Source organism: Mesocricetus auratus, unplaced genomic scaffold (genome assembly GCF_017639785.1).
Source record: "Mesocricetus auratus isolate SY011 unplaced genomic scaffold, BCM_Maur_2.0 Super-Scaffold_100009, whole genome shotgun sequence".
Taxonomy (NCBI): Eukaryota; Metazoa; Chordata; class Mammalia; order Rodentia; family Cricetidae; genus Mesocricetus; species Mesocricetus auratus.
The window spans coordinates 28,443,337-28,464,030 of record NW_024429193.1 but is presented as its reverse complement, the minus strand read 5'-3'; the positions used below and the strand labels follow the sequence as shown (position 1 = coordinate 28,464,030).

At 43.5% G+C, this 20,694-nt stretch overlaps 1 protein-coding gene across 2 annotated transcripts in view; it reads right to left on the bottom strand.

Moving 5' to 3' along the window:
* Positions 1-1,488: 1,488 nt before the first annotated feature.
* The window catches only part of Mcub (mitochondrial calcium uniporter dominant negative subunit beta), a 58,007-nt gene continuing 38,801 nt past the window's right edge, over positions 1,489-20,694 (bottom strand). The window contains exons 2-8 of one of the 2 annotated variants that reach the window (XM_005082814.4): positions 15,372-15,447; positions 13,631-13,801; positions 8,153-8,257; positions 5,142-5,302; positions 3,480-3,683; positions 2,473-2,589; positions 1,489-1,689 (exon numbers count right to left, since the gene is read on the bottom strand). In XM_005082814.4, the coding sequence (XP_005082871.1) occupies positions 1,618-1,689; positions 2,473-2,589; positions 3,480-3,683; positions 5,142-5,302; positions 8,153-8,257; positions 13,631-13,801; positions 15,372-15,447 (906 nt within the window). In that variant the 3' untranslated portion in view covers positions 1,489-1,617. The remainder of the gene's footprint in view (positions 1,690-2,472; positions 2,590-3,479; positions 3,684-5,141; positions 5,303-8,152; positions 8,258-13,630; positions 13,802-15,371; positions 15,448-20,694) is intronic. The other variant, XM_013122604.3, reaches the window with a different exon arrangement.

Sequence of the window (20,694 nt, the reverse complement as noted above, 5' to 3'; positions counted from 1 at the left end):
ACACTTTAGCTGCTGGTATAAAAGCAATGCTTTACTCATAGAAACTGAACTGACAACCAGGGAGCCTACACGGGACTGATCCAGGCCCTCTGCATGTATGTTACAGTCATGTAACTTAGTCTTCTTGTGAGACTCCTAACAGTGGGAACAGTCTCTGACTCTTGCCTGCTTTTGAGACCCTAATCTTTCTTTCTTAGAAGTACTCTTATTTACATATTCATCCCCCCATTCCCTTGCCCTCCAATCCTCCCTTGCTTCCCCCAGCCCACTCCTTCACCCACTCTCCAGGGATAGTGAGGCTTGGCTCGGTCTAATGCTGGTTCCCTAGACTAGGGTCTCCATGCTCTCACTAGGTCAGGTCAACTGTTTCTGCAGGTTTCCCCAGCACACTCTTGGCTCCTTTGCTCATCCCTCCTCCCTCTCCACAACTGGATTCCAGGAGCATGGCTCAGTGCTTAGCTGTGGGTGCCTGTTTCTGCTTCCATCAGCTACTGGGAGAAGGCTCTAGAAATGATAACCAGGGTAGTCATCAATCTCATAGGGGAAGGGCATCAAAGTGGCCTCTCCACCACTGCCTAGATTCTTAGTTGGGGTTATCCCTGTGGATCCCTTAACATTTCCCCTGTGCCAGACCTCTCTCCAAACCTATACTGGCTCCCTTTGTCAAGGCTTCTCCTTTCTTGCCCTCCTTCTATTCCTCCCCTGACTCAGTCCTCCTGTTCTCCTCCCCTCTTCCCACTTCTCTCCCTCTTCCCTTTCCACCTCCCTCCTCCCCCCTCCCAATTTGCTCAGGGGTTCTTGTCCCCCCATCTCCTTTGGGGGACCATGTGTTCTCTTGGGGTCCTCCTTGTTTCTTAGAGGAGGTGTCTAATCTTAATACAACTTGATATTCCATGGCTGGCCCATATCCATGAGAGACCTACCTGCATCTGAAGAGAATCTATTGGGGGTGGGCAGAAGGGAGGTTTGGGGGAGGAAATGGGAAAGGGGGAGGGAATGAGAAAGGGGGAGGGAGGAGAAACTTTGGTTAAGATGTAAAAACAAAAAATAAGTAAACAAAAAAGCAATGCCTTAGATGCCTCGCCCCAGCTGCAGTTGAGAAGTTACCACTATGGCTAGCAGAGCATCTACACCCTTGATAAAATAGTACAGTCACACAACTGTTGAGTAATTAAAAAACAAAAACTGGGCATAGTGGCCCATGCTTGTAATTACAGCACCCAGGAAACTTAGGCAGGAGGATTGCTTAGAGTATGAGGCAGCTTGAGCCACAGTGTAAACCCTGTCTCAAGAAATAAAGCAAAGTTCAAGTTAACAAGGTGATTCCAGATGAACCTAAGAAGCAAAGTGAATGAACAATCGTTTTACCTCCACGTGGGGCCAGCAGGGGAGGGGTTTGGGTACCAGCAACTTTGCCAGGGCCATTTGCAACATCCATCCTCACAAATCCACAAACCAAGCATCTCAAGCGAGAATGTCATAGGATACTTCTGTTCCACACATATTTATTAATCAATGTCTGAAACCATCAAATGGAAATGAACATGACCTTAAAAATTTTCAGTTGGTAAGTTACAAGATTGGCACATAGCCCCCATGATATTTAAAAACGTAAGACTAATTCTTCTTGTTGAGTTCTGGCATTTGAAAATGGAGGGAGTGGCGCACGTTCTCCAGGGATTCTGTAGCCTGTTGTGAGGAAGAAAATAAATAAATACAACTTGAGATCAGTGAAAATAAGAAATACCAACATTACTGTTTGAGAGGAACTGTATAAATTTAACCTTTCCATAGGACAAGAAAACATTTAAATTACTAAGGTAAATGCCTTGTTTGAATCCTTTTTTGATTTTTTTTGTTTGTTTGTTCAGTTGTTTTGTGTTTTTGAGACAGGGTCTCACTGTGTACCAATGGCTGTCCTGAAACTTTATATGTAGACCAGGTTGGTCTGGACTCCCAAAGATCTACCTGCCTTCCCAGTGCTGGGATATATCAAACGTGTGCTACTATGGCTACTATACCGAGCCTTATGAATAATTTTTAAAAGATGAGTTTTGACTTCATTTTACCTCATCATGGTGCTCTGAAAAGAAACTGCCGGGTAATCATTTTTGTCATGTTTTTTTCAGTTCATATTCTTGTTTTGTTTTTGTTTCTCAAGGCAGGGTTTCTCTGTGTAACAGTCCTAGCTGCCTTGGGACTCGCTCTGTAGACCAGGCTGGCCTCAAACTCACAGAGATCCACATGCCTCTGCTTCTCAAGTGCTGGGATTAAAGGTGTGCGCCACCACTGCCCGGCATTAAAGTTTTGTACCACTACTGACCGGTCAGTTCATATGCTTTTTAAAAATAATAAAAAAAATCTATCCCAACCTTTTGCAAAACAATCCATTAAAATCTTAGACCAACATTTGCATGCATTTCCCTGTCTCCCAAACACAACCAGCTCAGTGATGTACTTGGAATAAAATACCTCGGCGAGCTCCTCCTTTAACTTGTTGTATTGCTCCACATCAAAACACTGCTGCTGCGATTTCTTGTGGAAAAACTGAAGAAACTGCCTGCTCCGAACAGATGAGTAAGTGTAGTTCTAAAGAGAGGAGACAGCACAGCTGGAATGAAGATACTAGCTCCGCCAAGGCTACATGGGCAGAGGAAAGGAGTGTTTACAGAGAGCCCGCAGAAGCAGGGCGAGCAGCTGGGGTTGGGAATAGCTGCTCCTCTTACGAGCAAACTGGGAAGAGAAAATATACGCATTTCGAAAGAGGAACCGTGTGAAGATTTGGCAAAGCCACATTGCGACAAGCTAGTTACTGGAGATCACTAGCTTTTGAAGTGCAAGTTCAATGTCATTGACTAATGAGGGCACAGAGAACACGCAGCATTTATCCCAATGGAGGAGTTCATGTGTTTACACTAATTCATCTGTAGGAATTAAAATTTTTGTGTTGATAAAGCTTCCATCCATCCTTGTGGAAAAGAAAAACATTTGCTAGCTTCAGAAAACTCAGGGCATGAGAGGGTTTTATTGATAGATGCTTGTGCAATGTTTATGTCAACTTGACACAAGTTCCAGTCATCTGACAGGAGGGAACTCCATTGAGAAGCTAGATCAGGCTGTTAGCAAGCCTGTAGGGCATTTCCTTAGTCAGTGATATGGGAGGGCCAGGCTCATGGTGGGCAGTGCTCAGAGCTCAGACCTGGGAGCTCAGAGACCATGGACTGAGCAAGCCATGGGCAGCTGTCCTCCATGATCTCTGAGCCAGCTCCTGCCTCCAGGCTCCTGCCCAGTTTGACTTCCTGCCTTGGCTTCCCTCAGTGGACTGGGATTCAGGATATGTAAGCCAAATAAACCCTTTCCTCCCCAAGGTACTTTCGGTCATGGTGTTTTATCACCGCAGTAGAAACCCTAACTGAGACACTGTGTGACTTGGATGAAGAATTCGTTAGACAGATGTTCTGACTTCCCTAACTACTCACCTGTCGGGTTATGATGAAGTATGCAAAAAAGACCATGGAATTTGCAAACGTAAGGAAGAATGTGACTGGTTCCATGATGTCCCACGAGTACACCCACCAAGTAAGCCAGGCCAGTGCCCCTCCCTGAACAGAGAGCAGAGCTAAGCCAGCCCATAGGAGTCCGCTGGTTTTGGCTTCTGACCGAGCTTCTATTCTAGCTTTGACCTGGAGGAAGGGGAAAACCATTCATTCAGTTTACAAGTTTGCCAGCTTAAGGGGCAAACAAAAGCAACCAGAAACATTTTTGCATTACTTTGAATAGGTCAGGTATGTAGAATAATAAAATTCATGAAGTATGTATTAACTGCTCATTTCTAAATCAGTTCATTAATCTACTTTTTTATTGTAAAGATAATACCTTTTCAAACACCTGCACTCAGAGGCAGAGGCGGGAAGGATCTCTAGGAGGTAAAGCCCAGCCTGGGGGATGGAAGGGGGAGGAAAGGAAACAAAATCCCCTAAATACAATTATGTTTATAATCAGAAGCCTAGCAGTCCTGTTCTGAAATCACAGCCTGTTTTCTCTGATCCCCATCTTATAGACACTGTGTGCACATTTGTTCTCTAGAGGTTCCTTCTGTTACAGACACACTGTGTGCACATCTGTCTCTTCTGTTACAGACACAGTGTGTGCACATCTGTTCTCTAGAGGTTCCTTCTGTTACAGACACACTGTGTGCATATCTGTCTCTTCTGTTACAGACACAGTGTGTGCACATCTGTTCTCTAGAGGTTCCTTCTGTTACAGACACACTGTGTGCACATCTGTCTCTTCTGTTACAGACACAGTGTGTGCACATCTGTTTTCTAGGGGTTCCTTATGTTATAGACACACTGTGTGCACATCTGTTCTGTAGAGGTTTCTTCTGTTTGGCGTCATTTCTTGAAGCAGGGTCTTCCTATGTAGATGAAGCCCTGTCTTACCTGGACCTTGCTGTGTAGACCGGGCTGGTTTTAAGTTCATAAAGATCTGCCTCCTCTGCCTCCCATGTGCTGGGTTTAAAAACAGCCACCACTGTACCCAGCATATCAATTTCTTGAAAAGCAAAATGTGAATAAATAATCCAGAAAAACAAAACAAAAAAGTGTCTACTATTCTTTCAATACCCATGGAAATTGATGACTACATTTCTAAAAACTTTATGTTCATATACAAAGATTAGCTAGCTGTTTTTGTTATAAGTGAAATTATACCTAATAGAATGCAAGTTTTCCCCTTAGACTACCCATCAAAATAATGTTTTTTTTTCTCCATGATTTGGAGAATAAAAATAAGCATAGCTGTTATGAGGAAGCCATTACTAACTTTCCACGCACAGTTCTCTTAGGCAGAATTGGGACCTGTCATGTAGCACTCCACGGCACCCTGCTCCACTCCACAGCATCCTTTTCCCAGTCTGCTGTTCACAGAGACTGGCGGCTGATGCCTCGGAAGCAGAGACATCAGCTCAGGAGTCGAATCATCAGGCTCTGTCACTGATGTGTACTCAGAGGTCACAGGTCATTTTCCATAGTAGAGGAAAAAGTGAGTCTACACAAAACGCCCAAATGCTCCTGCGACTGCTGGCACTCACTGATAAGAGGCTTAACTCCCTAACAGATACTGCTGTGAAGCCTTCCCACCTGCTCCAGGGGCTGCAGCTGCTCCTTCAGGTGGTCAATCTTTGCCATCAGGTGGTGCTCCCTTTTCTTCTGAAACTCCTCTAAATGCAAGACTGTAAATAGTCTGTGAACCAAGGATTTCAGGTTCTCCATCTTAGTCATGTGCTCTTCACTTGGCTTCTCTGAAAAAGGTAAGAGAGACATAGGCATTTACTACATGGTTTTTTTTTTCCTCTAGGTGAGTCTAGACCTGTGCTTCTCAGCCTGTGTGTCATGACCCCTTGGAGGGAGTGTCAAATGATTCTTTCACAGGGATGCCCTAACACTGCCATGAAATAGATATTTACATTACAGCTTGTAACAGACCAGCCAGCTTTTTTTGTTTGTTTGTTTTTCGAGACAGGGTTTCTCTGTGTGGCTCTGGAGGCTGTCCTGGCACTTGCTCTGTAGACCAGGCTGGCCTGGAACTCACAAAGATCTGCCTGCCACTACCTTCTGAGTGCTGCGATTAAAGGCGTGTGCTGCCACCACCGCCTGGCAAGCCAGCTTTTCTTAGCCTTTTCCCTCTGGGCTTTTATCTTTCTTCTGTATGTGTTAGCTTCCTTCTTACACTGTGGCTGGTCCCTGACGTCCCCTCTCTTGTTCTCTCCTTCCTCCCCTTTCCTTGTTTCTCCTATTTATCCTCTCTGCCTGCCAGCCCAGCCTGTCCTTGCTCAAGCCTCGCTATTGGCCGTTCAGCTCTTTATTAGGACCATCGGGTGTTTTAGACAGGCATAGTAATACAGCTTCACAGAGTTAAACAAATGCAGCATAAACAAAAGTCACACACCTCAAAATAATATTCGACCACATTACATAGCTCCAGTCTTGACTACAGAATAAAAACCTGCCTCAAAATTATATATATTACAAAAATTATGTACATATTATATATATGTTTGATTATATATATATATGTTTGGATTTTATATGTAATGCATTAGATTAGAAAATCAACAGACTTCAGAGTTAAACTGTACCAAAGATCAAATAAGCTTGACAGACATCTGTAGAACAACCCATCTAAAACCTAAGGGGTACACTTTTTTTTTTGCCAGCCCATGGAATTTTTCCAAAAACAGACCACATATTATAAAGAGCAAGACTTAATACAAAAAAGTAAAAAATGATTTCTTTCATCTTATCAGATCATAATGATTATAATTTCTAGTAGAATAACACTAGGAATCAATAGAATAATGTACTGTACAAACCTGGAGAGTGAACAAGAGACTTTTGAATAAGTGGGTCTTTGGAAAGAAATGGAAATGTTTGCTCTAAAACAAAAGGAAAATACTGCTTCCCAGAAAGTTGAATATATAGTTCTAAGAGGATAGTTTATAACTGAGTACTACAGTAAAAGATTAAATCTCAAATAAATAACCTAATTTTCTCAGTTGAGGTTCCATCTTCCCAGACGACCCTATTTTGTTCAAGTTGACAAAACTCAACAGCATATATATTTTTTAAAAAACTAATTAATATCATAAAGCCTCTAATCCAGTGGTTCTCAGCTTGGGAGTCCAACGACCCTTCCTCACAGGGTCGCCTATGGCATCAGAAAACACACATATTTGCACTGCAATTCATAACAGCAGCAAAATTCCAGTTATGAAGTAGCAATGAAAATAATCATATGGTCGTGGTCAGCACAGCATGAGAAACTGTATTAAAGGACAGCAGCTTTGGGGAGGTTGAGAGCCTCTGGACTAACGGAAAAAGTGAGCCGCATCCAACAACATAGGGTGAGTAGCGAGATGGAGATGCTAAGAACCAACCAAAGAACACTAAAAATACCACACCCCAGGGGACACTGTCTCCCATGGGCCCCCATCAAGGTGACACTGGGGAGGCAAGATCTGTGAGCTTGGAGATCCTCGTAAAGATACCCCCAAAGCTGAAAATAAAGAGAAAGGAGAAGGCTGAGAGCTAAGAGAATACCTAGGAACTGTGGGACGCTATAAAAGCCAAAAGGTCTCCACGCTGGGAATGCCGTATGGAGAAGAGAGAAGGGGACGGAGGCACTATGTGGAGTGTGATAACAGAAATGTCAGAAGCAAATCGCTAGTGCTGAAAATGTTTCCCGTTCAATATCTCTATCCCGAATGCTTGGGACCAGACACTTATTTCAGATTTTGCATGTTTCAGGTTTTGGATTTTTTTTGTGATGGGATGGGACCCAGGTAAACACAACATTTACTATACATACATAGACTGAGGATGGTTTTATCATATGTATAATATGTACATATATCACGCTAAGCAAACACTGTCTCTTGGTATACCTCCACCCTCCATGCATCTGCATTCTGACTACAACCCACCACAAGGACTCTAGTGTAGAATTTTCCACATGTATTATACCACCATTCCAAAAGTTCTGGGTTTCTGATTTTCCATTTACGATCGTTCAACCTACAGTTTGAAATGAAAAGCAAACTTTTTAAAGAGGTGAGCCCCTTCTAGTTTCAGATCTGGCACATGAGCCTGAAAGTTCCCATTCCTTCTTAAAGCAAACAAAAAGGGAAGAAACGGATGGTCAGGAACTCTCCTGAGAGCTGTAAGGGCTTAGCACAGTCTGCAACCATACTACCTTGACTGTTTGAAGTTTGGTCTGATCTTGGAAGCGAAGCAGGGTCAATCCTGGTTACTAGTTGGATGGGGGCTGATGTCACAGGGCAAACCATGGCCCCCAACGTTGAGGGGAGTGGCTGAGAATCACAGCTTGCCTGCACTGTCTCTGAAGACTTGCTGGAGGCCCCTCATGTGATTTGGAAACCCCAGGTGGTTCAGGTGTCATACCTACACCTTTGAGAGCTCTACCCAGTCCCATGGTAAAAATCAGGGGAAATGACCCTCCTGCTTCCAGTAGGAAAGGATGGCCATTCTGTAATACCTCAGGCAACTGTTCTCAAAGCAAAACTAAGTTGCTTTGCTCCGTGTAGAAATCCCCACCAAAGAAAAGCTAAGATGGCGGGAGGGCCATTGCTTACCCTTCTTGTGACACTGAACATCATATGCTAGTTCGTTAATGACCAATTTAAAATCTTTCATTAGCAAAGTGTCCATCAGTGTGGAGGCTGGAATCTCACTGCCATCTGAAAAAAAAAAAAACAATACAGAGCCATGGCTGCTTTGAAGCAATGGGTGCCCGTGCCAACATGCAGAGTCATAGACATTGGCCGTCTAGGTGATGCCCCTTTCTCACCAAGGGAGTTTTCTCCAGTTGCTTTCTTACCTCCCGTTCCTCTGGACCGTATATAACAGGCAGGCGCTCCCCTCCCTCTGCACCAGGTGGACTGGAACCCAGACCGATGCCTGTGGCTAACATGGTCTGCTAAGGTTCAAGGAGGAGCGAATTCCACAGCAAGCCTGTGGAGACAGCACTCTCCAGGTTGACCTTGCAGCCATCTTGAGCTGCAACCTTCATGATGGCTCTTAGCAGGCCTGCGCTGTTGCCCTGTGTTTTTTCTCGCAGTATGCTTCAAGCAGACAAACCCATCAGCCTGAAAGGTGGAATGTGAGGACCAGCGCCCGGGCGGCTGTCAGGGCCCGGAATGTGCCTGGCATCCTTGAGATTCTCTTGAGATAAACCAGGCCCACTCCGGTTTAGATGAAATCACTTTGGGGATGGGGACTACTATGCAAGCCTTTTCTGTCTGACTCATTGGGGAGGGGTTTTCCCCCCTTCTTTGAGATAGGGCATATCCTAGTTAGGTTTCTGTTGCTGTGAAAAAACACTGGACTTTGAGGAAAGGGTTTATTTGGCACAAAGGCTACAGCCCATCATTGAGGAGAGCCGAGGCGGGAACGGAAGCAGAGAGCACAGAGAAACACCGCCTACTGGCTTCTTCATCATGGCTTTCCCACCTTGCTTTCTTGTTCAATCTAGGACCACCTGCCTAAGGAGGCAGCACCTATAGTGGGCTGGGCCCTTCCACACCAATCATCCATCAATCAAGAAAATGCCCCACGGATATGTTGTCTTAGTTACTGTTCTATTGCTGTGAGGAGATAACTTGGCCATGGAAACTTTTAGGAAACGGTTTAATCGGGGGACTTGCTCACAGTTTCAGAGGGTTATTCCTTGATCATCATGGCAGGGAGTGTGGTGGCATGCATGCAGACTCGCTGCCGGCTACATCTTGATCAGAAGGCAACTGAGACACTGGGAAACATCCCGAACATAGGAAACCTCAAAGCCCACCCCCTTCGGTGACACTTCCTCCAACAAGGCCACCCCCACCCCAACAAAGCCACACCCCTAATAGTGATGCTCTAATGAGATTAAATTCTAACTACCACAGCCCAATAGCACCCAAAAGTGCTAATCACCACACTGGCTCAAGCTCCTTTTTAGTGTGGAAGGAGGAGACAAAACTACAAGGAGACTGGGTGGCAGAGAGAGAAAAAATAGACTTATTAATTCCAAAAATTAGATTGTAGTTGTGTGATTTGTTTTATGAGAATGGATACAGACCATGAAGAGAATCTAATGGCAATTTTAAATATCTCAGAGAGAAAAGATTGAATTACAAGAGTTATTTGAGGGGAACAGGAAATGATGTCAATCAGTTAACAGCTGTAAGTAAAATTGAAATAGGGACTGGTCAAGATAAAAAAAGGGGGTTAAATTTTAAAAGGAATAGTTTTAAAACAAAAACTTAGGACTGTAAACCACATATTATCTAACTGAAGAATCAATAAGCCTGACTTTATCATTAAAGAAACTAGAGACATCATGACTAAACTTCTATATTACATCCAGACATGACAAATTACTCCTTGGAAAATCTCCTCAAAGACGAAACCTTGTGTGACTCTGTACAGCATTCTCCTAAAGGAAGTCCACCTGCCCTCCTGAGTGTGTACTTCCTGAAGTTTCTCCTCAACCCTGACCTTGCCTCATCTCTGAATTCATCCTCTGAGGATCCAGGTTCTAGAAGCACAGGGTAGAGGTCTCAGTCTGTCTCTGCAGACGTCCTCATCCTTAATCCACCAGCAATAAAGCCAACACAAGATGTTCATATAATTGAATGCTCCCTACCCTGACTTAACCCCATCATTGCTTACCACCAGCACCGTGGTACCTTCTCCTCTAAAGCCAATGACAGACGGTTCAAAGTAAAGTTACACTTTCCATCATGACAACATTATTAGCTCTAGGTCCAGTGGACATTTCCCAGTTGCTGTCTAGCTTTGTACCTGGTAGTTGGAGAAACTTGTCCCAAGACCTGGTGGTCAAATCTTCAAGCTCACAATTATAGTTATTTGGGAAACCCTCCTATTTCAGGGATCTTCCAGCCTCTAGCATGTTGGTTTAGCACCTAGGAATATTTCAGGGATGTGGGGATTGGGGAGGAGGGAGCCTCCTGGAAAGTTTTAACCAAGTGGTGTTTTGTACTACTTGGCACACAGCCTATTTAAAACACAAAACCCAGAACAAGTTGAGAAAGCAAAGTCATTGGGCAGTAAGAGGAGAACTTGTGCTGGGCAGGGAGGTCTTTCTGTTCCTCAGAATAGCCCACACATAATTATGTGAGACACATTCTGGAAGGTTCTGGGCCTGTATTTCTGCTTGTACATTCAGCTAAAGCTGTTTTAGCTACAGTAACCAGTATGCCCAGGGAAGTCTGCTCGCACAGTGGAGAAGAGCCTGGCTGCCTGCCTCCTGACTGGCTCGAAGGCTCTACCATCCCAGGAGGCAGTCAGTCAAGTCTGCACTTGGCTCTGTCACCAGAATCTGGCTGTTTGGGTTCCTGTTCAGCTGGGGTGAGACTAAGTAGCCAGGAATTGGCAGAAAGCAGAGCTATAGCAGGTTCAGAACACAGATTTTCAAGTGTAAATTAAACACAGGCAAATTCCACACACAGGCCCTGTTTTCTTACACAACAACAAGACAGCAGAACAATGATATCCAAAGTGTCATTTAAAAATTCACATTCAGTGACTTCAACTAAAAACTTCAATAAAGAATCTTCAACTCAATGAGCCCCGTTTCTAATTTCCTTGGAGGAAAAGCCTCTGACTTTCTGGCTTCCTTGTACTGTTTTTAAAGTTATTTGGATAAAAAGCAAGGGAAACATCACCCGTTTTTAGCAACCAATTTTCCCATGTCTTTTCACTCATCAGAGGCTGAACTCTTGCATGGAAGTGTTGCTCAATCCAACATCTGAGTTCTGTCTGCATCTGACTATGCCTAGATTCCCAGGGCTGCCAGGAAGTCCCCTGGATTCCTACTGCTTCTGGGTCTGAGTTGTTAAGAAGCCCCTTGTAGCCACAAAGCAGGAAGAAAGCTCTCATTCAAGTCCTTACGCCAACCCACTAGCATTTCTCAACCCTCTCCCCTCCCCTCTGAGAAGTCCCACTCCTCCATTCACACTGCCACTCCTAACACAAGGCCTCTGCCTCTAGAGTTCCTGGGAACTGCAAGTCCCTCCCAGCTTTTCCAGGTCCCTCTCATCAACTCCAGGCCCCCATCGTCTCCTCCAGGTCCCTCTCATCAACTCCAGGCCTCCATCGTCTCCTCCAGGTTTCCCTCCCCTCCCTTCTCTCTCGGTTTTTTGAGACAGGGTTTCTCTGTGTAGCTCTGGCTGTCCTGGAACTCACTCAGGTAGACCAGGCTGGCCTTGAACTCATACAGATTGCCTGTCTCTGCCTCCCGAGTGCTGGGAGATTCCAGGTCTCTCTTGTTAACCCCAAGCCCAATGGTTTCCTCCAGGTCCCACTCTCCTCCAAGTCCTTCTCATCTTCTCCAGGCCCCATCATCTCCTCCAGGTCCCTCTAATCATCTCCAAGGACCAGTGTCTCCTCCAGGCCCACACCCCACATCTTCTCCAGGTTCTCCAGGTTCTTCTCATCTTCTCATCTTTGCTCAGATGTGCCTTGGAGACTCACCCATGCTCCTTACCCTGCTTTCCTCCATTAGCATTTACTAGTTAACATACCTCATAATTATCACTTTGCTTTGCTTCTTTTTCCTCCTACAAATGTAAATTCTAGTAAGGGCAGGAGCTTTTTTCTCTGCTTGTTTGCTCTGTCTCTAGCATCTACAAGGACTGGTATATTAGATGCCCAGCAAATATTTGTTAGATGAGTAAACTCTTTAATCTGTTTCTAATTTCTGTATCTATCGCTTACTTGTTTCTTAACTTGGTTAGAAAAAAACGATTTTCTTTCTGTTTTAGCTTTAATTGTTAACTATGTGCTTGTGTTTATGTGCCGGTTTATGCATATAACTGCAATGCCTGTGCAGGCCAGGAGAGGGCGGTAGATGCACTGGAGGTGGAGTTACAAGGCTTGTCCACTCCCTGTGGGTGCTGGAACACCGCTCTTCACCAGCGAGTCATTTCCCAGCCTCTGCTTTTTTCCTTTTCAAAATTGCAAGAGTAATCATCAACTTTTTTTCCCCCGAGTGCTGGGATTAAAGGCGTGCGCCACCGCCCGGCAATCATCAACTTTTAAATAAGATTACATAGAACTTTTGTTTTGTTTTGTTTTTTCGAGACAGGGTTTCTCTGTATTGTTTTGGAGGCTGTCCTGGAACTGGCTCTGTAGACCAGACTGGCCTCGAACTCACAGAGATCCGCCTGCCTCTGCCTCCCGAGTGCTGGGATTAAAGGCGTGCGCCACCAACGTCCAGCGATTACATAGAACTTTTAATACAGTAGACAAACAATGATAATTTATTGATATATATTTACCAATGACCTTTAAATACTGAACTGAGATAAATAATTCCTTATGCAACTTTAGTTCTTAGGAAAGATATTTTTAATATCAGGAGAGGTAGCTAATCATTTAAGGTATTTAAAAATATGATATAGATTTTACATTATCATGGCATGTATATATTTTCCTAAGAACTGATTCTGTAAAAACAATCCATAACTATAATTGCTTTATAGTAAAGATTAATTCACTATCACTTCATTTTCTACTGGCAATTTTAATTGTAGAAAATATATTTTATTCCCAATTATTCAAAGTTTGGTGAAATTATACACTAACATCATTATATTAAATATTTTTTCATAGGGAAAAAATCCCTGGTTGTTTATAAAATGAAGTACTGAAATTTACACTAAACTTATTCCATCTTCTTTTATATAATAGAATTAGGACTCTTTTTTCTGTTTGTTTTGTATTACGTTGAGACATTGTCTCAGTACATAGCCCAGCCTAGCTTTGAACTCTCAGTCTTCCTGTCTTGGCTTCTCCCATGCTGGGATTCTAGGCATGCACCACTGCTGTAGGCACGCGCTACTGTGCTGACCTTGAGTTATTATTTTAATAGTACTGATATGTAAAAGGAAGGGCTCCACAAAGGGTAGCTATCGGCCATACGACGACTGATTTAATTAGTTATGTAACGACACTCCCTTTTTTAGGAGAGTAAAGAACCAAACACGCCCATGGAAGGGAAGAGCGAGCAAGCTGGAGGTAGAGATCTACGAAGCACAGACACACACCTGTTGTGACGACAGCTGCAGCTTTGATGCCTTTATCCTCATTCTGTAAGTCCTGAAGGAACGAGCCTACTGTTGACAGCATCGGCTTGACTACAAACTGACAGCGCTCCTTTCTGGATGGCAGAGTGAGTGTTACCAAGGGAAGACCATGTCTGTAATTAATTGTTATTTCTGTTAAGACAAAAATGTAGTCAAATATGAACACGCAGGGCATAACCTTAGAGCTTTAGACTACAAGAACTTATCAGAGCTAGAGAGAGCTGGCTCAGTGGGTAAGAACACTGCTTGCTTCTGTAGAGGAGCCAGGTTGGGTTCCCTGCACCCTCAAGGCAGCCCACATGGTCTGTAGCTTCAGTTTCAGGACAGTCAATGACTCTTTTGATCTCTGTGGACCCCTGCATGCACATGGTGGATGCAAATATATATACAGTTACACACACACGCACGCACACACGCACACATAAAATAAATATTTTTAAATAAGATAAAATAAAATACAGGAGCTGAGCAGTGGTGGCTCACACCTTTAATCCCAGCACTTGGAAGGTAGAGGCAGGCAGATCTCTATGAGTTCAAGACCAACCTGGTCTACATATCGAGTTCTAGGACAGCCTCCAAAGCTACACAGAGAAACCCTGTCTTGAAAAACAAAAAACAAAAACAAACAAAAAAAAAACCAAACAGGAACAAACAGAAAAAAAGTGGACACATAGGCAGTTGGATTACCATGAGTTCCAGACTGGCCTGGTCTGTATAGTGAGTTGGTGAATAGTCAAGGCTACATAGTGAGACCTTGTCTCCAAACAAAATAACAGCAAAAGAACATGACTGACTAGGTCGCTGGCCATGGAGTGGGCTTTAAACCTCATCAGAAAGTGAGTGGTTACTCCCATCACATTCCTGCCACTCTCTACCCACTGAGCATATACTGCCAGGCCAGTGGTTATTATAGCTGGAAGGGTTCACACCTGGCTAAGACTGGTGAAAAGTTTTCTCCTCTTGTCTGTAAACAGAACCTTCTGGCTAGCCAGGAGAGATGAAGCTTCCAGTTTGGTATCAACTTCATTTCTCCATGTCCTGTGACTCAAGTATGTGGTGTCTTCAGCAGTAGGGTCTTACCATCAAGTTCTAGAGGGTAACTAAACCTATAATGTCGGTGGTCGGGGGCAGATCTATGTATGCCATACCATTGACCAATGATTCAAAAGAATGTGGCTCATGCCCAGCACTGGTCTGTGATTGACAGACAGCCTTTGGTGACTGGGAGAGGCGTCCCCCTCCCACCCCCATCGTAAGGTAAAGTAATGGAATGCTTATGCTTATACACGTCATTCATAAATCTGGGAATCCTTATGAAATCTGTAGCACCCATATGGTATCTGCATTGTGCCACAGTTTGCCGTTATATGCAGCACAGGCCTACTATTCTCTAACAGCTTGCTGTAGCTTCTCCTGCTTGACATCATAATCATCTGCCCAGTGTCTTCACAGGTAACGAGTTCAGATCCTGAGGGCAGAAACTCACTCATCTTCATCCCCAGTTCCTAAGGGCACTTGGTAAAGTTTGCCAGAGGCATCGCCGGAGATGGTGTACTAACAGAAGGGCAAGAAACCGAATGCACCCAGATGTGGGATAGGGTGGGGTGGGCAGTCTGCTGGGCTCAAGACTGTATCTCCCACTTTATTTGGAAGGATGGAAATAAGTTAGTCCATAAATCAAAGAAGTGATAAGAAAGCTTACCATCAGGTGGCGTCACTGTTCCATAGTGGAGGGCTTGGTAGTAGTTTGGATTTCCACACAGTTTCATATATAAAACCTGTAAGAAAGATAATCTTTAACACACACACACACACACACACACACACACACACACACAGGGAAAGCTAAGACGGAAGAGTCTTGGTCGGTTTATAGCACAGGCATGGTGACATGTGAACTTTGTATGTGTGCCCCACAGAGGCCAGATGTGGTGGCTTGAATAAAAATGTCTCCATAGGCTCACAGATAAACACTTGGTGGGCAGTTGGTGAAACTGTTTAAAAAGGACTACGGGGTGTGGCCTTTCTGGGGTAGATATGGCTTTATTGGAGGAGGTGTCTCACTGGGGGTGGGTTTTGAGGTTTCAAAAGCTGGGTCCAGTCTCTGTCTGCTCCATCTTGTACATCAGATCAGGTTTAAGTTCTCATCAACTGCGCCACCACCCTGCCCACCCCCCCCCCACCCACCAGCCTGCCACTGTGTCCCACCATGATGGGCATGGTCTAAACTTCTGACACTATAAGCAACTCTCTCTTTCACAAGTCGCATTGCTTATGGTGTCACTTCAGTGACTGAACAGTGACTAGGAAACCGGGTGTTCAACACATCACAGGCAATGAGTTACACCAAGTATCATCTGTCACACTGGCTTATGGCTGTCCATTTGAATTTTATTTCTAAAAGTATAACATGCTATCAAGACCAGAAGAGAAACAGCTAATTACGTTTTAACTTTTGTGTTTTGAGACAGGGTCTCTCTCTTTCTATAGTTCTAGCTGTCCTGGAACTTATGTAGATCAGGCTGGCCTCAGACTCACAGGGAATCCACTTGCTTCTGTCTTTCAAGTGTGGGATTAAAGGCATATGTCACTACACCTAGCATTTACTCCTTAAAATAGATCTACCTCAATGAATAAACATGCACAGGAGTCCTCCAAGTTTGTATGATGAATTTTGTAATGCTATTGCTTTTACTGAAACGAAATTAAGGAAACATACACACATTGTAGAAATATGAAGTCTCAAATAGTCATCAAACCTGCCTAGTGATTCAAACAGTTCTCAGTGTACAAGTCAAAGAGCAAGCTGCCTGTCAAAAGTCCCATCCCTCTACAACCCCACCCACCCACAGCATTCACAATTTGGGGTGGAGTGTGTGCACTGTCTTTCTGAATCACCCCATCTTTACCTGAGGTTGACTCTGTGCAGAGTAATGAAATTGGGATATACAGGAAATAACCATCCTCAATCTTATCAACCCTGTGTGTGTGTGTGTGTGTGTGTGTGTACCTATGCAATCAAGTGAATGCCTGTGTGTGCCCATATGTGTGTATGTGTTTACTCATGCAAAAACCCTGGTTTCCTTTCAAAAATTCATCTTTAGATTTACTTATTTTTATTATTTTATGAGCATGGGTGTTTCGATTGCTTATATGTCAATGTACCACATGCATGCCCACAGAAGCCAGACAAGAACATCGGATCCTCTGGAACTGGAATTACACACAGTTGGAAGCTGCCATGTGGATGCTAGCAGTCAAACCCAGGTCCTCTGGAAGGGCAGGCAGAGCTCTTAATCAACTTGCCAACTCGAACAGTGTGTTCAAGGCTGTCAGAGTAAGGCACTATCTCAAAACGATAACACAAAGGCAGAAATGTTTACCATGTATTCATGTGTAACTTAAACTTTATATACCATTCTGTGTATGTGTATGGGGGATAGATAGGTGTGGGTATGTGCTTGCACACACACCTGTATGTTCTGAGAGGGATCATGTGCAGTAAAATGCCCAATAACAGCATTTAGAACCTTGCCTAGCTCTAGCTGACCATGAAAAAGATGGAGCCCTGTGACTTAAAAACAGAACAGAGCTTTCTTACGAGAAGGGATGTTTGTAAAGAGTTGACCCCAGAGGGAGCTAGCCTAATTTACAAAACCAACATAAGCCAGTGGAGCAGTTTATATTTAAGCTTCTTAGTCGAAAGGCGGCGGTGAAATGTTAGTGCAGAAAAGTAAAAACATGTTTCCAATAGAAGCCTTTTGAGGATGCTTTAATTACGGTGCCTCTCACAGCCTGTGACACTAGTCTCCGCATGAGTGCTGTAATTTGCCCTCATCATACTCACAAGAACACCACTCCTTTCAGGGTCGTTCAGTTCTATTTCCCACGTATCACTAGGCCATGTGATTTACTTTTTAAAAGATTTAAGATACAAGCTGGAAACTGCCTTAGAAAACATCTTGGCTGCTACTAACATTTGACTGCTGAGAATTATCAAATTGCCTTTGAAAACATGAATTATGATTCTTTGAGACATTAGAAAAGGGGCTGGAGATGTAGGAGTGAAGTTCAGAGGAAAAGTATCTGCCTGACATGCATAAGGGCCTGGGTTCAAATCCCCGGTACCACCAAAATAAATAAATAGCTCAAGGCATGAAAGCAATAATCATTATATACAATCAAATTAATAGAACTATTATATCATCTACTATCTCAAACAAGATATTTTATCTATTGTGTGTGTATGTATACATATATATACACAGTTCAGAGCCTTCATACTTGTATCTAGCATCCAAATAGTTTGTATATAGTTATATCCATTTATTCAAATCAGTCCACAAGGGTTAACCACAACTTTTAAATACAGCAGATGTGCATAAAGACCTCTTTGCATGGTAAATGAGGTAACTCCATGTTGGGAAACAAAGAGGAATTATATAAAGGTAATGTTTTCGGGTTCCTTTTTGCAATCACATAATTCTAAACTGGCATGCACCCTGTCTGGTAAACCTGGATGTGACTGATCCCTTCACTACATATCTGAATGCACAGAGAAATAATAAATAAACTGTAGTGAATAGTGACTGTGCAGCTAATATCACCTGGGCAACAACTTAATCATCTAATATTTACTAAGGGATTGCTATGTGCTAAATGACTACCCAGTCTTCAGAACTTCTGCCATCAAACTAACCTTTCCAGCCTGCTTTTTTGTTGTCACTATGGAAGACATCTTTTTAGATCCTTAAGGTCTAATCTTCTTCACTGGAACTTGGTTAGGATCCCAGTCTCTCCTGCCACCCAAGGACTTCACTGTCCTGAATATTTTTCAATTAGTTTCCATGGATGGACAAGGCATGACCAAGCTTCTCCTGCCTTCTTCCATGGCCAGGCCCTCCTTCCTTGCCTTGAAAAGGCTGATTACATTTACCTCTCTCTCCTCACCCTCACATAGTCCTTATCCACTGCAGCCTGGCCCCTAGCCTGCCAGGTCCCAGAAAGCTCCCTCCGAAGGCTCTGATTTCTTCCTTAGTGCATCCACTGAAAACTTAGTTATCACTGGCTTTGCAGGTGCCTCAGGCACTTCTCCTCACCCTTCCCCTTGAAATATTCCTATTTCCCATAATTCCATACTGCCTTAGAGCTCTGGTTACACCTTTCCAATCTAAGTATCAGGTTCCTTGTGTTAGAGTTTCTATTGCTGTGAAGATACCATGGCCATGGCAACTCTTACAAAGGAAAACATTTAGTTGGGGCTGGCTTACAATTTCAGACCTTTAGTCCATTAGTATCATGACTTGAAACATGTAGGCATATGGTGAGGAGACTAGAGTTCTACATCTTGAGCCACAGGCAGCAGAAGACTATGTCCCACACTGGATGTAGCGCAAAGCCCACCCCCACAGTGACACACTTCCTCTAACAAGGCCACATCTTCTAATAGTGCCACTCCCTATGTATGGACCAAGCGTTCAAACACATGAGTCTATGGGGGCCACGCCTATTCAAACCACCATATTCCCTTTCTTGTAAGTGCCGGTAGTTTGCAGAGTTCCACAAGAAGCAACCTGTTCTTCTTACTCCATGAACTCCACCATCTTCCTGCTCACATAGTCCCACATAGTTGCTGTGCTGTTGACCTTACACAGCATCTACAGTCTGGAGTCTCTAAGCTGTGTATACCTGGCTGGGACCTTCTGAGTATCTGCCGAGCTCACATGTGCTCCCTTCTTTTTTTTTTAAGATTTATTTATTTATTATGTACACAGTGTTCTGTCTACCTGCATCCCTGCAGGCCAGAAGAAGGCACCAGATCTCATCACAGATGGTTATGAGCCATCATGTGGTTGCTGGGAATTGAACTCAGGACCTCCGGAAAAGCAGTCAATGTTCTTAACCTCTGAGCCATCTCTCCAGCCCTGCTCCCATCTTCTAAAACTCTCCTTGCTTTCAACTAGCAGATGCTGGACTTCCCTAAGACATGTCCGTGTCACGTGATTGCCTGTTCCAAACTGGGCCACTGAGATTCCTATCACAGGAACCCGACTGAGCCTATGAGTATGTCAAATCATGACTCTACACATTGCTAGGGAGAACATATGCAACCTTTTGGGAGAGCTAGCAATATACCTCTAAATATACAAAGTCCTTATGACCAAACAACACTACCCAGAGTGTAAGCCAAGAAAAAAAAATCAATGTGAATGTGCATAAATGGCAGATATAAAATATATCATGCAGTACTATATAAGCACATATATATTCTATATATCAGATTATCTAAGAGTTACTGTATATAATATCACTTTTCCTAACGAGATTAAAAAACTGGAAATTGCTGGACAGTGGTGGCACACACTTTTAATCCTATCATTTGGGAGGCAGAGGCAGAGGGATCTCTGTGAGTTCGAGGCCAGCCTGACCTACAGAGGGTATTCCAAGACATCGGGCTACACAGGGAAACCCTGTCTTGAAAAAAAAAAAACAACAACAAAATAAAAACTGGAAATTATACAAATCATCATTAATACAATGAATAAATCTTGACATACTTATATTATTATATATTTATATATTATATTAAAGCAGTGATTGAATAATGTAATGTGAAGCAACAAAAATAAATATAAAAGATTATATTCAGTAAGATTACATTTAAGAATAAACAAGGAGGAAAGTACCCTCTAACGTGGGAACACAGGAGAATGGCTATACTTCAGAAGCTTCTAGAATGCCTCTGATCCTTCTTGCTCTGGCTTCATTTTAAAGCCCACTCCCACCCAGCTGCTATGTGAACATTGTTCTTCAAGATTCTCACATTGGGACTGGCTCTAGAACTAGACAGGAGTACTCCTTTGTGATGCTGTTTCTAATAGCTGCGGTAGGAAATGAAAGACTCGCGGAGAACTGTGTGCTCATGAAACCAGAAAGCATAAACAAGACTCCAGGAAGGAACGGCTTGTGAAGGAAAGCTTTGCATGGGATCAAGATGAGAACATGAACCAATTCTTGGTGACCTA